The sequence below is a fragment of the Onychostruthus taczanowskii genome, unplaced genomic scaffold (assembly GCF_017590055.1).
Source record: "Onychostruthus taczanowskii isolate IOZ18803 unplaced genomic scaffold, ASM1759005v1 scaffold49, whole genome shotgun sequence".
Lineage (NCBI taxonomy): Eukaryota > Metazoa > Chordata > Aves > Passeriformes > Passeridae > Onychostruthus > Onychostruthus taczanowskii.
The window spans coordinates 277,046-296,779 of NW_024502458.1; the positions used below are offsets into that span (position 1 = coordinate 277,046).

Here is a 19,734-nt window from a genome sequence, read left to right on the forward strand (position 1 = left end):
TGCACAGAAAGATCTTGAGGTCCTGGTGGATAACAAGCTGACCATAAGCCAGGCAGGCACTGGTGTGTTAGTGTTCCAAAGGTATTGGTGTTCCAAGCGTAGGAAACTATCCTGGGCTGAGGATCAGCTGAATTGAGGGAAGTGACCCTTTTCCTATGCTCGAGCTCACAGCTGCAGAGCTGCATCAGTTCTGGGCCTCCACAAGTACAAGGAACATGGACTTACTGAATCCAGGACATGGCCACAAACATGGAGAAACTGAGGCTGCTTCTGGAAGATTAGAGCTGGATGATTTGGTTTGCTGAAAAAGCATCTCATCAATGTGTATAAATACCTGTTGTGAGGGAATAAAGAGGAAGCTGATTCTTCTCACTACTGGCCACTGAGGACAGAGAGACAATGGGCACAAATTAGAACAGAATGTATCTAAACACAATAAACCTTTATTTACCATGAGGGTGGTCAAACAACGGAACAGGAATCCACGGAGGAGTCTTATGAGAGTCTTACTCTAATCCACTTATGGAGTCTTCATCTGTGGAGATACCCTAATTCCAACTGGACATGGTCTTGGGCAACGTGCTCTAGCTGTCCCTGCTTGAGCAGGGGCTTTGACTTGATCATCTCTAGAGGTCCCTCACAGCATAATTCTGTGATACTGTAACTGTAACAGCAAATTCTAGATTTTTTTTTTTCCCTCCTCAGCAGTGAATTATGGACTGCTAGCACAAATCAGAGCAGCATGCTTAGAGAAGGCCTCATTTGTTCCTTTAACTCTGTTGCTAAATACCTGGACATCTGCTGCCCTGATTTTCTTTATGCTGTTCCCAGTGCACTGCCACCAAGTGCAGTCTGGATGTTCCTGCTCTCATATTCCCTCACCTGGTTGCCTCTGTGGTTTCAGAAGGCACCTTCTCTGCCCACTTTATGTACTGTTCACAGCAACACTCGTATGCAGCTGAAGAGGAAGATTTTCAGAAGAGTACACTGCAAAGAGACCAAGATTTTTAAAATAACCTTTATTTAGGATTCTTCATGTAGTTTTTAGCGGGATTTACAGTTGATGCTCTGGGATGAGGGATTCTTCATTGTGTTTAACAACTTGTAATCACACAAAAGCCACAGATTTTCCTTAATTCCCTTTAATGTGACCTGAGGGGAGCACCTCTGCTCTTTCTCAAAAGGGAGGTTAGCTTCTCTCTCTAAGAAGTAAGCTTTTCTTTCTGTGTTCCTGGAGCTTGCAGGGGCTTATATCCCTGTGAAATAGAAGGGAAGAGTTAACATCTGGTATGTGCAAGTAAAAATGGTCCCTCAGGAAACTCAGATGAGGTCGTTCTGCAGCTGAAACCTGTGGGGCTGCATCTGCTGCCCCCTGTGCTGCTGGTAGAGCTCGCAGTACCCACATGCCTTCATGCACTCCTGTTTCTAAGGTGTGTAGCTAGTCTGCTTGAGCAGGAAGCCTCACTGACCTGGCGGCTACTCAGGAAGCAGATTCTGTGCATATGGCAGGGCTGTTCCAGCATTTTGTGACATTTCACAGGTCACTGCAGCTCACAGTGTTTCCCAAACTGGTTTTGTTTGTCCATCTGACCCAGCCAGGCTCACTGGTTTGTGTACTGAGGTACCAGAATTAGGCTGTCCAAGTTTGAAGACTGAGGCTTTTCTATATTCAGCCTTTGAGAGTTCCTGATTCTCTTCTAAAAGTCTTTTTCCATTCTGGCTGAGAGGGTTTTTTGTTATTCTCAACCCTAGTAAAATTTGGACTGCAACCTCTAACTCTTGGTTTTAAGCACAGAGGGTCACACTCAGATAGTGTTGCTGTGGATACCTGTCCTGCCAGGTCTATAGGCTATTTCAGCTGCTGATTTTTGTGTTCAGGGAGAAGCCCTTCATACCCAGCTCTGTGTAGCTTGGCCATGGCCTGAGCGTGCAGGTGGCCTGACCCTGCAGTATGAGTGAAGAATATCATAGCAGTTTCTAGTTGCTTAGGAGCTCATAATACAAAACCAAAGAACTAAAGTGCATGTAGTGTTCATAAGGACAAAAGAGTATTTTCTGTGCTCTGTATTGGCAGTGTCCCTTAAGGCCAGAGGCTTTTCAGGAAGTGATACCTGATTTGTCTAATGCCATTATTGCTTGGTAGTATTGTATTATTTCAGCATGTTTATCCCCTGTGTATGTTGGGACACTGAACAGGCAGCCTCAATTATTTCTGAGCTGCCTTCTCTTCTGAGCGTGAGTGACTCTGAGTCAACACTGAGCTCCTCTGTGGCCACTGTTTGTAGCCTGTGCTGTGTTGTGTCACCTCCTTGGAGAGGCTGGGAGTGCTGCTGTGGCTGTTCTTGGTCACAGGGAACTGGGAATAATTCCAAAGAAGCCAATGGGGTCACAGTAACGCACAAGTAGGGAAATCTGGGTCCTCACGTGGGAGTGTTGTTTTTTGAGGGATGATATTTTAACTTCTGCTCAGATTTGTAGCCTGTAGGGACAAGCTGCTTGTTGGTTGTTTGCTTATTTCTATGTACTTTTCCTGACTTAAAACTTGTCCTTCTTCTTAAGGTGAATCTTTTGATTGAACCTCCCTAAGTCTTCTGATGCTTCTTGGTAAATGTGTGTGGGGCAAGAAATAAAATCATTAATAGAATAGAAAGCAATCAGAGAAAAAAGCACAGGGTGTGAGACTCTAGATTGACTTCTAGAAAGTTCATCTACTCTTTTCTTTATTATGGCTCTGGCCTTGAAGTACTGTTTGTGGGAAGCCTAATTTAAGCTTTTATTCTGATACTAAGAAAATACCAGTCTGATTAGAAGCAGAACCCTTTCCTGTGTAGGGAGGTGGTGCAGTAAAAGATGTTGAAGATTAAAGAATAACTGTGCCGGCAGATTTGTTCTACCTGAGTGGTAGTTAACACGTACAGGGAGTTGTACAGTTTGGTAACTGTGAGAACAGTTCTGGAATAAGGTCTTCTACAGCCAGATCTGTAGCACTTCGGTGTCATTGTCTGCAGCAACACCTATTAGAATAAGCCAGGTTTTTACAGCTCTAAGCTGCTGCTGGAGAAACTGATCTGCAATTTCCTAAAACAGATGAGCCTTTGCATTGACTTCAAAGGCTTTAGATCAGACCCATGGAATCGTTCCAGAAGAGAAAAATTCACTGTGAGAACTTGCAGAAGCCCAGGCTGGAGCTGTTGCATAGAAATCCTGGAGCAGAAGTATGACACAAAGAGGTGTTTTGACAGCACAGGTCTCATCCTTTTATAATCACTGGTTCCTGCCTGAGTTTGAAATTGATGTCATATTTCAGGACATACTTAGCCTCAGACACTGTGGCATGAATTCCATGTGATGAAATTGGGTATCAGAAGGTGGGCTGTAATGTTCCAGTTTATCTAACCACCTTCCTTTTTTAGGGAAATTAAATTCATTTTATTTTCTTTCTTTTTATTGTGGAGGCACAGCTGACCGTGCTCTGTAGGTATTGCATTGTTTCTCGTACCTAAAATTAACGAGGTGCTTGGGCCTTTTTAGGTTTTGAATATGATGCCCTGCTTTCCTCTCTTTGTAGGGAACATAGTGAACCAGCTGTAGTGTACTTGGTACTACATGAGCAGACAGCTCCTGTTCTTCTTGGTGTAGGAGTCAATAAATCCTTTCAGCTCCATGCTGTGACCTTAGCCATTATTCTCAAATTAAAGGAAATACTTTTTAAAGTTTGTTCAGTTTGGGTTTTTTTAAAATGCCTGTTTCTATTCATTGAAATTACAATAGTCTCATTTTTCTTACCTTTTATTCTGTTTCTCTTATGCTGTGACTTTCCTGATTGTAAATCAGAATTCAGTTTCCAGATGGTCTTTCTTCCCATTGTCCTAAACCAGAGGCTTGGAGTTTCTCACACCCAGTATAATTAAGAAAATGTGCTATTTCCTGCACTTTTTACAGTGACCATGTGCTCACAAATCTTGACTGGCCATGGCATCTGTTGTCTTTTACACAGGAGAAAGGAGATAATAAAGTACACAGAAGGAAACTGTACAGCTGGAAGGTGAGCTGCAGGACAAATGGGTAAAACTATGGAGGGCATTACTGCAGAAGGCATAAGGAACTAGTGTCAGTGGGGATAGAGGTGTGGGAAGGAATTGCAGGTGTTAGGACACTGGAGGAGAATGGAAGTAGGATGTCCATAGATCTGGTGAGTTGGGACTGGAGGAGGATCCAGAGTTTTGTGGTGGATAATGAAATGAAATTCAGGGTGTGGATCTGCAAGGGGTCAGCCTCTGTTAGTTGTACTGGATACAGAGCAATTTGTCCTTGGAGCAGTACCAGTATCTGTAGAACAATCTGCATGCAGTGGCTCTCCAGTGCATTTCTCCTCTGCCTGTGCATGGGCCATACCCCACTGCTATCAACAAGCCCTTCAGGAATTCTTGGGAGCTGCCTGAGCTTGTGGCTTGCCGTTTGGCCCCTTGTCCAAGGCATGGGTGCAAGTGTGGTTAATCCCATCACTTCTTGAGCCCTTACTGAAGGGCAGCATATCTGCGCTCAGTGAAAATCCTGTTAGGAATCTGTCAGGGGGTGATTAAGGGATGTCAGGGGGCAGAGTAAGCTGTATCAGCACTGAGCTGGGTAGATGAAGTGTTCTGTGGTGAGCCTAATCTTGTGAAGAGCATGACCTCTGCCTGCTCTATAAAGGTTTTCCATGGTAACCCCCCCTTTTAATTAGGTTTTTAATATACATATAACATAGTTGAAACAATCTTGGCTGATGGGAGGGTCAAAAGGGTGTGAGGAGCTCTTGATGGAGTGTGGAAAGGTGTGGTAAAGAAGGGGAGATGTAAGAAATTAGCATGGAAAATGGGATTAACATCAGCTAAAAGTACATGTGAAGAGCAGTTTATCTGCTGTTTCCCCTCCTCCTTCCTCACCCTCTCTTTCTCTGCTGCTCACTGTTCCCTCCTTATTAGTGCATCAGTGCTTCTCAATAGATCACTGGACCAAGTGGGGATGTTGTGGCTCATTACACAGATGTTACCTAATTACAGCAACATGTTTTCCAGAAGATACCATAGGCAGGATAGACAGACTTCTGCTGGCCTCCTGCTATACCTGAAAATGGCTGTCTTTGGTCATCTCCTGACAAAGGATTAATGAAGTCTGAAGGGGAACATGGCTCTCATCATTCCTCAAGAGGAGCTTTACAAGGAGATGTACAGCTCTTGGAAAGAGGAAAAAAAAAGGCTTCTGACTAGGAAAGTTGAGTGAAAGCAGAGTTTTCCCAATACCCATCCAGAGATGTAAAAAGAGTTGGGCTTTTTCTCCTGGTGCATCAGTGGAAAGATCTGTTGTCTTTTAATTTGTTTTTCAAATTTGAAAGCAGTGAAAGCACTCTTCTCTTTCCCTGTCTGCAGGGGTGGGGTGTTGCTCTGACACTTTCAGAAGTCCACATTGGAAGCTGAAGTCTGCACTTGGAGCAAAGCTTAGTCTCCCAAGTGTTCTTATACAGGAACAAAGACTTGATCCGAAATAGGAGCTCAGCCCATAGACATCACAAGCTGCTGATAGATCCCAGAGGACTTCAAGAGTTGGTTAGTTTGGGAAATAGTGGTATTTTGCAAAAGCAGCATCAATGTGCCAGTGAAGGTTTGTGTCCTGGTTCCCTGAGGGGCTTCTTTAGATATGTGGGTGTGTCTGGTGAGATGGGGGGAAAGAGAACACACCAAAAGGGCTCAACACTAACATTCTTTGCTATATTCAGGGGCCATAAAGGTTTTCTGAGAAGTATTGATTTATGAAATATTGCAAGAAAGAGACCAAGATAGAAATCAATAGAGGTGATGTTGGTTCTGTGTGTTTTTATCCTGCTGAGCTTGGAGGATGATCCTACCATAATCTCTGAGGCATCCACTGTAAAACCTGCTCCTGCTGAGCTGCTGTGTGTGTGTATATATATCTGTACGTGTTTGTGCCTCTTGTTCCCTGATATCAGGCATGTGGATCCAGTCACATCTGAGCTGATGCAATGTTGTCACCAATCTCTGAGCTTAGGAGTGTGTCTCTCTGGCTGGCTGAGCCAGCAGACATTGACAGTGCTCATAGCTCAGGACAGTAAATCTGGGCTGTGCAACTTAGTGCTCTGAGCTGAGGCATGTGGACCTCAGCACTGATGAACCTCTCCTTCCATGCTTCTGCTGAGCATTTGAACTCTGGCTTTAGTCCCACCATAATTACAGTTTATGCAGTTTAAAAGCAATTAATGTGTGAGCTCTCAGAACAGCCTTTTAGCACTAGACTGTCTCTGTAGAAGAGTCCACAGTCAAAATATTTCATTACCAACCTGGGTAGCTCCATCCTCATCCTTTTAGATTTCTAGATTTCTCCTATACCTCCTTTTCCCATTATGCAATTATAAATTGATACCATGCAATTTGCTTGTCACTTGATATAAGTCTCTGTTTGTTTTAAATGCAATAATTAGAGATAACCATTGCTATAGAAAAATAAACATCTCTTCAATGAGAAGACTAAGTAATTAAGTGCAATTATTGGTTTCTATAAGTAGGATGCTCAGTAGCAGAGTTCTTTCCAGTGCAGCTAAGAGTAGTATAAGATGTGCATCATTGGAGACCAGAAATTTGAGCTCCAAAAGAATTGGGATGTGAAATGGAAGCTAATAACAAGAAATTATCTAGAGGTTTGTTTCCAGATTGTATTTAGAATGCAGTTTTCCTGGTTGTAATATGTAAAACTTGGGTAGGATTTATATCCCTTTCCAACATTCTTTGTAAGGATTAATCAGTTAATCCTTCTACAGCCCTTGCAAGGTAAGTAAGTAAGTGTTATTATCCCTATTTTACGCCTATGGAAATCATGTTGCTGTGGGCCAAATTTTAATCCATTTTCCACTGTTGCAGATCTAAAGCAACTTCACTGCAGTCAGCAGAGGTAGACACTGTAACTAAACTGATTTAACCCTAATTGAAACTGCAGTGTTTGTGAAGATAACTGTGGAGAATAAAGAGGGGGAATATTACATTTTAAGATTGCCCTCCACCCTGCTTGAGATGTATTAATGCTACTGTTTGCTGTAAGGGTTGATTTTCTGGACTGGCATCCTTGAGGTTTTGCAGGTCTTGCAAGTGTTAGTGCATGTAGTTTTCAGGAATGAGCATCCCTAAATTCCTTTACAATAGGAACCTCCAACTTTTGGGGATAAATTAAATTACTTGTATATAAAGAGCATGCGTACAAGGTTCATGTGCAGCAATACTATATACACATCAAGCTTTTTGAAAAACAGTGTACTGGAGTTTGTCAGCCTAGAACTTTTGTTCCTTTTCTAATCCAGATAGTTTGTTGCCGGTACTTGAGCCCTGAAGTAAACCACAAATGTTTGTGTTTTGCAGTGCCTAGATTAACATTTGCAGAGTGTTCATTGACTTGAATTAATTGGCAATTAGCTAACTCAAGTTAAAAGAGGAGTGATATTTCTGTTTAGACGTTCTTTTAATTGCTCATCCAGCCAAAATAGACACTTCTGGCCAGATCAGGGCTTTCCGCTTGGATTTTTTAAGGTTTCTGACAACGTGCTCTGAAGTGAAGAGCAAGCAACATGTGTGTGCAGATGATCATCTGAAATCAGTGTCTATTTTTCCTACTACAGAAATTTATTTTAGTTTGGTTTTATTTTAAAAGAAAGCAACAGACTTCCATTTGTCAATGGGAGAAATCATATGTGTTAACTATAATAAATGTACCTTTATTTTTTTGAGTAGTTATTTGCCTCATGGTTAAAAATCAGGATAACAAGTTACCTGTGTTTAGCATTTCTGAAAGACTGGGAACATCATCGACAGTGAATATACCCTAAGTGCTGTATTTAAACAACAGTTGTGTTTCATTATTTATTTATTTATTACTCTCTCTTTCTGGCTCAAAATGATAATTTGTTTCAGATCAGTGTCTTTGCCAGACTTCAGGTTTGGATAGTACTGAAAACATTCTTTCTTGTTCCTAGAATGTTTCTTTCTCTAACGAAGAGTAGTAAGAGGATCATTAGAAAGATGCTACCATTTATACAACTGTAAAGTGCACATCAAATAGCACTAGCTCCAAACTCTTAATGCTTTATTCATCTCTGCTAGAGAAAATTGCTACACAAAATGCTAGGCAAAAGTAAATTAGTCTCTTCTGAAATCTCGTCCTTGGCTGAAAAGGCCTGAAGGTCTAAAAAGGCCAGTTACAATATCGGCCACTTGTTGTGGTCATGGATTCACAGTGAATATTTTGACTCAGCTGGAGGGAAGCTTTCGTTTCTCCATCCCCACAGAACATTTTTCCGGGATAAAAGAAGAATCTTCTCTCTGTACTGCTTCAGGATGGGCTGTGCACCTTCCCAGCTGATTTAAATCTGTCCCTTGTTCATCACATAAGCTCCTGTCCTTCTCAAAAACTATCTGTGTATCTGCAAGCATCCACAGAGTGGGAGCTTGCCAGCAAAAAAATGCACAGGCGTGATTATTAGCAGGTCACTGCTGCACTGGGCTGTGTCTGACCTGCACACTTCCCTTTGCTCTTCTTCCTTCAGTGGCATCTTCATGTCATCTGGGGTTTCTCATGCTCATTGGTTTCCAAATTGTGGCTTTTAATTATGATGAAAGGACAGTGTTAACTTACACATCCCCTTGCTTTCCACTGTGTTCATGTTTTCTCCTTTACTCCCCAGCCTGCAATTATAGGGCTGGTTCTGATGCAGTTCAGTGGCTAAGATCAAAAGCAGCCCAATGTTTGCAGTTCATTGGATGCAACAACTGATTGTAAAGCCCCAGGATGTCAGTGTCCAGAGTCCCCAGGAATGACCTCGAGATGGAGATCTGAGGTGTGCCTGAAGCAGTGAGTGTGTGACAGCTGTGTGGGTGGTTGAGGGAAACTTCAAGCAGTTGATTCCCACAGCATCTTAGATTTTCTGTCAGGACAGACCAGAGTTAACTTTAGCAGTCACAAAGGTTACTTGCCTGCATTTGAGGGGTTAATTACTCATGAAGCAGACAAGTTCAAGATCTATTTGTTGCCTGGCAGACTTGCTGTGAGCCAAGCCAGTGCAAAATATCCTCGCAGCAGCAGCCGTGTTTGTTTTTCCTTTGCAGAAGACACAAGTACCTGTGCTGGCCTGACTGCGTAGATAAGCTTTACAAATAAGTACCTAACTTATTGACCCATCTGTACTGAAGGAGGATTTATATAGTTTTGAAGTGCTCATTAACAGCTGCATATACAGAAGAGGAAAAAATGGAAGATGCAACACCTCTTCCACAACTCTGAAACAAGTGCACATCTTGGGCACTTGTTTCCAAGCACGCATTTCTGCCACTTCCATTATTTCAGTTACAGCCTAGCACTTTATTCACATAGTTGCTTTTCTCTAAGGTCTGTTATTATGTGGATAAATAATACATTTGAATGGTTTGTGTTCTCTGTGTCAGTGAAAAAGGGCTCCTTAGGAATCAGAAGCCCACAGGATCTCAAATCCACATTTAAGTCATCTCATCTCAGTTGTGTAGTTCCACAATAGACTGAAATTACAGGACAGAAACAGAAGTCCTGAGGACAAACCCTTTCTGCCTCAGCTCAATTAGGCTTTCTTCATAGTAGCAGGAGAGGAGGGTGTTATCCTACAGATGGACTTGCCAAGAGGGACTTTTTTTCTTTTTTTTTTTCTTTTTTTTTCTTTTTTCTGCTTAGGATGGCATGCAAATGTCAAAAGGAAGTGGTCAAGAGAGAAGGGAGGAAGCAGCATAGTGACGTGTTTTATTTTTTTATCCTAAAATTACATTCAGTGAATTTAGTACAGTGAAAAGTCCTGTCTTGGGCTGCTCAGAGGGTTGTCTAAAATTTCTATCTCCACAAAACAGACAGCAATGACAGTGCATTTCTTTTCTTGATTTTTAAAATGCAAATCAGGAGATGAGGAAAGATGCATTAAATCTCACATATGTTTTCTCATTCTGTCCTTTGATACCATAGCATAAATCAAGAATGACTTCTTGAGGTCAATGAAATTAATTCAATGTAAAATCAGTGTAATTCAGAACCAGATTTATTTTTGCAAAGTGTTTGGTGTCTTCTAACAGTTAGTTAACTTTTTATTGGAGTAGCTTAATCTTAATTTTTGAGTTTCTGTGGTAGGTTAATAACTACAAGGACAGAGGACACTGTGAAGATACCCTGTGCAGGATGACAGTGCCCCAGAAGTTCATGGCTAAACTCTTCTCAGGCTCAATGACAGAGTACTTTAGGGAGGACAAAAGAAAAATAATTTACAAATCAGCCACATTCAGTCAAGACAGATGTCTTGATTTGGGAGCAACAAGATTTGAAATCAAATTCTGAAGTGTGAGATATGTCTGGTATATCACTGGTGAAGAACCAGGTAGAGAGCAGTTGTTTCTCACCCTTATTGACCTCTGAAAATAACTGGTCCATGCCACATCACAGTACAACACGGTGCCACAGATCTTGGGAGTCTAGATATAAAGGACTGATTTAGAAGTTCTGCTGAGATTTGAAAGTGTAACGAAGAGCAATGTAAAAAGTGCTGTCATTGTGCTGCAAGAGTGATGTAAGGTTGTGGTTTGTCCTAGAAGCAGGAAGGAAGCAATCGGCACAGATTGAAACAGTGCACGCTTTCAACAGGGTGGTGCCAAGTAGCCTCTATCCAAACACACAACAGAGCCAAAGGGAAGAAGCATAAGTAAGGCTGCAGGTGCTTTGAACAGTGAACATAGAGCCAGAGATGCTTTGGTTAATATAACAAATTGAATAGAAAAAATGCAGACAGAAGAGTGAGTGTGGATGGACAGCACCTTGCCGCAGCTCTGCTTCTCAAGTGCTTCAGGCAGTGGACATGCTATTGCTATACACAGCTTCAAATGGATTTGTCAGTGCACTGTGTTCTTAATTTTTGTGACTTGTTTATGTCGTGGCTGAAAGTGAGGATGTCAGCATTTAACTACATGAGACTGAGAAATTATGTGACTAGAAATATCCAGAACACTTGAGCATGCCATAAAAGAGATGTGACTGGAAGCAAGTTGGGAGTTTATTTATCCACACAATAACCAGTGATTAATAATTCCAAATTTAAGTTTAACTGCATAGCAAAAGGATGGACAGGTACCTGCAGAAGATTGCTGAAATCTCTGATGAAACTCTAGTTCACTTAATTGGGCCCAGTTTGTCGTAAGGCAAGAATCTATTTGCCCCTTAGTGAGGTGTGTGAAGTCCTGTGTTCAGTGTTTCACTGGACTGAAAAGCTGTTGTGTTCAAATCCCACATAAAGCAACGTGTTTGGCTTTGCATTAGGGGATGGGGTTGGCTTCTTAACTGCAGCCTATCCTCGGAGCTGGGAACTAAGTCTTTTTTCTACTGTTTGATTGTAAATGGCCTGCAAAACACAGCAGGTTGTAGTGACACCAGAGAGGTGCCATTTCTTTTTTAGTTCCGTTATAACTGAATTAACCTAAATGGCAATTTGGCATGTAGTGTGTGGAGTGGGATAGTATCCAGCCCATCAGGTGGTGTGCTGTATGTGCATGTTAGACAAGAGTAAAACCTGAAGCAAACAAGATCTCACTTCAATAACCTGTGAAGTACAACTTTTCCAGCTACAAATTTTCTAAATGGCAGTAGATGGTCAAGGGACCATCTTAAACTCACCTGTGGGAGGTATTTCAATGTACCTTCATGTAAGTCACCAGACCTAGATGGAAATTTTGCAGAGGGTAATGGCTCATGTATGTTACTTACCTCTTTCTTTTAAGTCTTGGTGTTCCATATTTTGATGATAGTTTAAACATCCTAATCCTGTCAGGGATATCAACATCCTTTTGCCAGTATAATCAGTTAACAGCACTCTATCTTTTTTGAGGACAAGAACTTAGTAAGTAATAACAAACAAAAGCTTAGAATTGTAGCAGCGTATGCTGATGTTCCTGTACACCACAATGGCGTTATTCACAGTATTAACTTTATCCAGCAGGGTAAATTAAAACAGTAAGGGAAGCCATTATTAAGTGTCTTTTTATTGTGATCATGGAAGCTTCGGAAGGAGCTAGAGAAATGTAGAAGCAAACATTTGACCATCTAGTTGTGCTGATTTCCAAACTTTTGTTCATGTCAGGAAAGCTCTTAGTCCAGTGTGGTTCAATTGCCAGAACTTCTTACTGGTAGAACACACTTTGAGTGGTGAGAGCTGGGCCGCAGTGCTTCAACAAAACCACAGTTTTAGTGGCAGAAGCTACAGGAGCATCAACAGTGTTGATGACTTCACTGCTAAATGGTCACAATGTAGGCTAAAGGATTTGCTTTACTCACAAGACCTTTTCTGGCTGGAGGAGGTACTAATGGGAATTTGTTTGCATATAAGCTGTCAACAGCTGGATGGTGTTCTAAAAGGAAACCCTTGACAAACAACCTCAACCTCTAACTAATTCTTCCTTTCTATTTTGCTTTGTTTCTCCTGCAGGGCTTGTGAAGTTGGGGGTTCACTGTGTCACGTGTCAGAAGGTCGCGATAAAAATTGTCAACAGAGAGAAGCTCAGTGAGTCGGTGCTAATGAAGGTAATTTTCTAATGGAAGATTTAAAAAAAAGATTAAGTTCCTGACTCCGTGTCTTCTGTTCCATGCAAAATTAATATCTTTAATTATGTATAACAAACATCCCTGTCAGTACTAGGATTATGCAGAGCATAATAACAATAATTTAGTTATGGGGGAGGTGAGGGCAGCTGAAATGAAATGGGAGAATGCTTGTGCTTTGCACAAAATAAACAGTCAGCTGCAGAGTTGGTGCTTCTCTGCTGGGGCCAGTGTATGTTGGGCACCTGACTTTCAGCACTACAACAACAGTGTCATCGTGGTAGACTGCAGGCTGAGGTGTACAAATGTCAGTAAGAACAGATTTAATGGGGGCTGGTGGATCCCTTACTTGAATAGTCCTACTGCTTGCTCTGCTGCATGGGTTCTCTATGGTAACTGATGTGCCAAGGTCCATGACTGCTTAAAGCTGTTGTAATTCAGTTTACAATCCACAGAGCTGTGCCATTGAAAACCCTCAGAGCGTTTGTCCCGATGATCCCAATGACTGTTAGTGTTCAGAAGAGCTTAGTTTGTTTTTTACCTAGCCTTGTGATTCTCCTCACATGAATGTCATTGATTGATCTTGGAAACCTAAAAATAAAATAAATGTATGCATAGCAGTTTATTCATGTGATTTGGTGACTAGAGAGGCTAAATTCAGCTTGATGGGAAGGAACACAACTGCAATGCAATCAACAGAATTCCGTCACACTGTCACCTGCGAGTTACGCTAACATGTTTGCATGCAGTGTTGAGCACTTTATTGAGGTGACTTCCCTATATAAGCACAGAGCTTTTCTATATAAGCTCATCTTTACACTCCTGTTTCCCATAAGGACTTCTATGTCAGCCGTTTCCCAGCACAAGTAAGTGTAGCAACCTTACTCAGAGCAGAAAGAAAATGGAGTGGAAGCTAATATGCAGTCAGTAAATGTTACACCAAAAAAAATGTAAGTTTACTTTTTTTTCTGACAAGGATTCTGGAAGTTTATACTCAATTGTAACACATCCAGACTCTACCTTTTTGGGATTTCATTGATGCATTCCCTCTCCTGTAGTACTGTGGATTTAAGCAGACTTCTAATGTAGACCAAAAGTTAGAATGTGAAATAGGTAAGAGAACTGTATAAATGGTAAAATCTGAATGGGACACTAAGCACTGAATATATTCCAGAGCAAAATAATACAAATATTTTTTAAAAACTTGAACATTCTGTTTGGTGAGAGAAACTGTCTGGTATTTATATAAAACACTTCATTTACCTCACTGATTTTCAGAGTAAGAGGCAGATCACTTAGCATGGCAAAGCAATCTCTCTGCTTTAGCTGTGTTGCATTACCTCGGTTGTAGTATGAAATCTGAGTAGTGAAATGGTGTGTTAGGCCCTTGTTTACACAGCCGCATGCTGGAGCGTGCTACTTTTCTGTAAGATTGTACAGCATCTTTTTCAGGAGGAAATTACACATTGTATCATAGTTCTCATTTTCAGACCCTTCTTTGTGAGGTTTTCTCTTTCAAAGATTCTGTTCTGTACTCAGGAGGTTGGAATAACAGATGGGATTGAAGTGGTTTTCCCAGTTCTTACATAAATTCAGTAACCAGATGTCTTTTCAGGAATGCCCTGTGCCTGGTGGTCACAGACAGGCTCTGAGACTTCTATGTGAATTTAGAATACTGATAGCCAGTTTAATCCAGTCTGGCTTGGAGGGGAAAAGTGCTTGCAGCTTTTGGCAATCCCAATGTGGCCACTGTGAAGCATCCAGCTTGCTGTGTGGAGCCAGCAGCCACAGGGAGATAGGCCAAGTCATTGTGGTGTGGTGGCATTCCTACTTTGCAAGTCTTCCCACCAGCTTATTGGTTCCAGTGACTTTGTTTGCCAATGGGCCATGCAGAGCAGCACCCAGAGCCAAATGATTCAAGACCACAGCTACTCTTCCAAGCCAGGCCCAGATTGATGGATTTCGTTTTAATCCCTCCTTGGACAGAAAAGCTGGATCTGACACACATGCACACCTGCCACACGAAGCTGTAACAGTGCAGTGCTATGGCCATTTATCCTAGAGCATAAGGAAAAAGTCTGCTCACAGTGCTTTCAACATCTGAAGTGACAGGCAGAAGCATATACAGCAGGCTGCTTTCTTTGTCATCATTATTCTGTTGTGACTTGCTTCTTGTAGCCTTCATTTCTCCAGTGTTTTTGCAGTGTTTTATTCTGTATATTCAGGGAACTGCCCCTTCTCTCTGCAGCTGCTCTTCATCTGAGCTGTGCAGAATTGAGAGGCATTTGGTAAAGTGCTTTCTAATCATAACGTTGTAGTATCGATATTTCTGGAGAGAAGAATTTGGAATTGTAGCAGCTGGTCTCAATTAGCAGAACTGCTGCTATGGAGATGATACACGGGCAGGCACAATGCAGCACAGGCTGCAGTGAATGTCTCATCCAGGCACTGCCTGCCCTGTCAAGGGATGGGGCTGCTCAGTGCACACACAGCCTTTTGCTTTGTCATGCCCTGACTGCTAAATGCAGGCTGGGGAGCAGTGTTCCTTCTCTGCCTCCAGCTTAGACCTGTCTGGGATCCTGGCTTTGGGGCAAAGCTACATATGTAATTTCACAGTTGAGGGAAAAGGGTTGGTTCTGTTCTCACTCCTGCCTTCCCTCAACTGGTAAAAGCTTCACTGGGTTTCTTCAGCGGAAACCCCGCTGATGTGGAGATCTTTGTCCCACAGTACTTCTGGCTTGCTCTAGCTCAAATTGGCAGGAAAGATTTCAGAAAGCAGTGTGCTACAGGGAGCGTCTTGAGATTGAAATATAGTTCATTAAGTTCCTTGAATTACATCTGCACCGCTGACAGGGAAATTAGGCCCAGAATACCAAAGTTGTCTATAAAGCAGTAACGTTTCCTGAGCAGCAAGGTTCACTACTGATGGTTGCATCTTCAGTACCAATACAAGCATTTGGAGTTTGACTTCAGAATATAAAGGTTAAAGCATAGTATGGCAAAAGCTCATTTGGAAAACTGAGGTGTCTCATGGCATACAGTCAGAAGAGTCCTTTCTCCTCTTTACTGCCTCAGCAGTTCTCTTCCACTCCCGCCTTCCAAAGAATAAAAACAAAAAACCTACTCGTTGGTGATCCATCAGACAAATCATTGTTTGGACAGGCAGTGGTAGTAGAAGCAATGGGAGCATAAAGGGTGAAGAATGAGAAGGGGACAGCTGGCCTTGGTCTAATTACTTGAACATGCAGGCATCCTCAGGAAGCCACAGATGTCCCAGGCCTGATGACTGGAGCCCAGAGCTCCATATGTGTGCTTTGTGCCAGTGTGCCTTTTGTTTCTTCCAGTGACCTCCGGTGCTGGCCTTGAAGCAAGGCAGGTATTTCCAGGGTAGGGGATGGGAAGAAAAGCAGTCCCACTGCTGTGGAGCTCAGTTGTATCACAGGTGGTGGGTTTTGGGGAGGCTAATGAGCTCTGCTTCCAAAGAATTCTGCACACAATTCTCTGTGTTCTTAACCACTGAAGGTCTTGCAGCAGTTGCTATTGGAAAGCCTTGGTTGCTTGAAATAATTGAGGGGAAGGATAGGTTGGAGAATTTAGTGTCACTTCCTCTTGGAACTGACGGGATCACTTATGGAAGCATACTTGTAAATAACTACTGCTTTGCGTGATCTCTTCATCATCTCTTCCTTCGTCCTGATCTTCTACTTCAGTAGGTGTTTATCTCTCTTCCTACTTTAGAGTATTTCCTTCCCTTTCCATTTTCTTTCAGTTGTTCTTTTGTCTCTTTTTAAGCTATTCGTTCTTCATTCCCTTCCATTCTGTGACTTCTTCCTTTTTTCTGCTTTCCCTCTTTAGCTGCAGAAAGTCATGTAATAGCTGTCATTGTTTGTTGCAAAAGCTGATGAAATGCAGCATTTCTGGTTAAGGTATTTCCTTGAATTCCATAAATCCAAGGAAAAAAGTTTCGAAATTGCGCACAATTTAAAAAGTATCTGAGAGAGTAAGAAAACAATCAGAGGATGTGTTTTATAAGACTCAGGGGAATTAGTTTATTAAAGAGAAAGCTAAGACATAGCTTAATTGTAGTCTGTAAATATGATAGAGAGGATAGGCATGTGATAACAGAGGATTTTACAGTCTGGGTTATAAAAAGCTCATTGGAAACTAATAGTTGTAAGCTGTAGGTAGATTACATGTAGAAATACTAGGCCTGTTTGACCACTGGATGAAGTTACTAATTGGAACAAGCCACCCAAAGCTCTACTAAGTTTTTCTCCTGAAAGGCAATTAAACTTCATCTTGCCCTGCAGTGTTTTTTTCTAAAGACCAAGATCCTAGTTCAGCTTCAGATGCTGGACTTGAAGCAGGAATAGATGGTTTCCTGATCTGTGCTATGCATTAGCTCTCATCAGATCAATGCAACAAGCCTCTCTGGCCTGAAAATCCATGGAGCTGGGAATTTCAATCATGCACTTGAAATCTGTGAGAGGTCCCATATCTCTGTCTGGGGCATAAAGAGATGCACTTGTGCTAGTTGTCTGTAGAAGCAGAAATTTAGGCTCCCCCAAATAAATTTAAAGGCAGTACTTGATAACAGCAGCTTCTACTTGGAATACCTTACTTTCAGACTTTTAATAGAACAGACTGTGATATTGGGTGACCTAGCTGTCCTCAACTGCTGACTGCAGGCTGGTCTACAGAAGTCATTACTAGAATATCAGAACAGTATCAGGGAGAAGTTAAGTCTGAGGCAGAAGTGAACTGAAGTTGGTTCAAGTTCAGCTTTGATCACAACAAGGGCAGTTTCCCTGACACTAACAAAGCCAAACTCACCAACACCATACCTCAATTCCACCAAATCAATATTTTTTCTGTATTCAATAGTGGCCTAATTGTTTCTTCCCAGCTGAAGTATTTAGGAGTTTTAGTTTCCCTGACACTAACAAAGCCGAACTCACCAACACCATACCTCAGTTCCACCAAATCAATATTTTTTCTGATGTATTCAATAGTGGCCTAATTGTTTCCCAGCTGAAGTATTTAGGAGTTTTGTCATTGATTGCAGTGGAAATGGTGTTAAGGTGTTGCTGAACCCCACTGAGTACCTCTAGCATTGTGTACAAATGAACAAAGAGGCAAGGCCTTGGGATATCCTCAGTGAAATACATTTAAAATACCCTAGAATATTGGCATATGAGATTTTGGAGGTGGTTATATTAAAAATAGCAAATGGGAGGGAAATTATTTTTTAAAAAGAAGTACCAAGGAAAAGGTTTTAAAGAATTCATCAAACTTTCCAGGACTTCCTGATTAAGGAGCACTGTGCTAACTTGCTGACACTCATCTATTATTCTTCTAATTGGCTGGCATATTGCTGTGAGAAGAAAGTAACCCAGAGGACCTTGTACTTATGGCAAAAAAAAAAGATGAAAGGATAAAGGAAATTAAATCTCCCTAAAGCATGTACATGCTCATATTTTCACTTACTGTTGAACATGTAGGTTTCAATGTATAAATGAGTACCTTCACGCTTACACACTCTCATCCTCATTGTGGTTTATCTTTAACCTGGAGCATTACCACATGCTTGCCAGCTTTTAGCCCTGGAAGAGAGCAGATTAGAAGTGTGTGACATGCAGAGGCACTGAGCAAACTGCAGGAATGATTGGCAGCCATCAAAGACCCGGAGTGCACAAACGCAGGCTTAGCCCCTGTGTCTATGACCCTTGTTCATATTCTAGTAGCAGCCCAGTTAGCACAGCACAGCATCCTGTCTGCAAGTCTCTCTTCTGAGTTCAGTGAGATAAAAAAGCACCTTGCAATATGAAAAATACAGGCAAAATAAAAGGGTCTTTTTTTCCCCCCCCCCCGGCTTCCTCCTGCTACAAGGGAGTTTGGGATTAGGGGTCTGTTACTGAATGTATAATGCAGAGTGTTTTGTTTTAAACTGGAGCTGGTGGGGAATATTGAAAGCCTGTTCACTTGTCATCTGTTTGAGCATTTAAAGAAGGTGGGTAATTGTGTTTTCCTTCAGAGAGTGACTCTCCGCCTCCACTTTCCACCACACATACAAGGAACACAGAGGTATTCTTAAAGAAGGAAATGAAATGGGAATCACGAGCACAATACCTGTCAGAGGAACAAACCTGTCAAGTGTGCATAGTTCCTTTTGCTTTCTAAAGTTAGCATGATCAATTGAGGCATTTGGGCAAGCTATTAAAGTAATTGGCCTTTTACAGCAGTCTGGCTCAAACCTCTATTGTACCTAACATGTTCTACGCACGGCCTTGTGTGTGCAAACACAGAGACACAGACAGTCTACCACCCTAATGTGGTGGTGGTTGTGCAGCAGTAAATGTCCCTCATGAGCCCAGACCAGAGCTAGCTGAACTCAAGGAGTTCTTTTTTATATTCATTTCACTTGTTCACAACCATGTGCACAGTTTCCAATCCTCATCCACCTGTCAAGCTTCTGTCAATAATTAGCCTGTGAAATCCCAATGCCTAGATGGGAAGTAAGTGCTCCTGGAGATGAGATATCTAAATGTGCACAGCTTCCAGTCCTCATCCACCTGTCAAGCTTCTGTCAATAATTAGCCTGTGAAATCCCTTTCTGCTCAGCTTTGACTGTTTCCACTGTAATTGCACTGTCCTTGCACTTGGAGTGAGACTGACCACAGTTTAACTTCACATTGCTTCTTCTACTAAAGCTTCTGTGAATTCTCTTCTTCCATTGCTAAAGCTTAGTTTTATCAAAAGATGTTGGTTGGCTGAAGTGTTTTCTCTGAAATAACTTTGTCTCAATGAACTCCTGATATATCAAAGTCTAGGTTTCTTTTGAACTGTCTCTGTATTTGTAGCAGGCTGTTGAGGAGTCCTTTGCTTTTTCCCCAGCAGAGACTCTGTAAGTCCTGCCTGTTCAGGCCTCCCACTGCCTCTGAGGCCGACGTTATCATGCCAAGTTGTTGGAAGCCTTGAGACAGGCTCCAAGAGTCCACAGCTTTGGGGCAGACCCACCATCCCCAGCTAGAAAGATGTGTTCCTACACTACAAGTGGGAGTGGTAGACAGCACCAGGATCCTCAGCTGTTGTCAGGCTTGA

At 42.0% G+C, this 19,734-nt stretch overlaps 1 protein-coding gene across 2 annotated transcripts in view; it reads left to right on the forward strand.

The window, feature by feature from the left end:
* The window catches only part of BRSK2 (BR serine/threonine kinase 2), a 303,379-nt gene that overhangs the window by 138,764 nt on the left and 144,881 nt on the right, over window positions 1-19,734 (forward strand). For both annotated transcript variants that reach the window (XM_041415068.1, XM_041415069.1), the window contains exon 2: window positions 12,521-12,615. In XM_041415068.1, coding sequence (XP_041271002.1) covers window positions 12,521-12,615 — 95 coding nt within the window. The remainder of the gene's footprint in view (window positions 1-12,520; window positions 12,616-19,734) is intronic.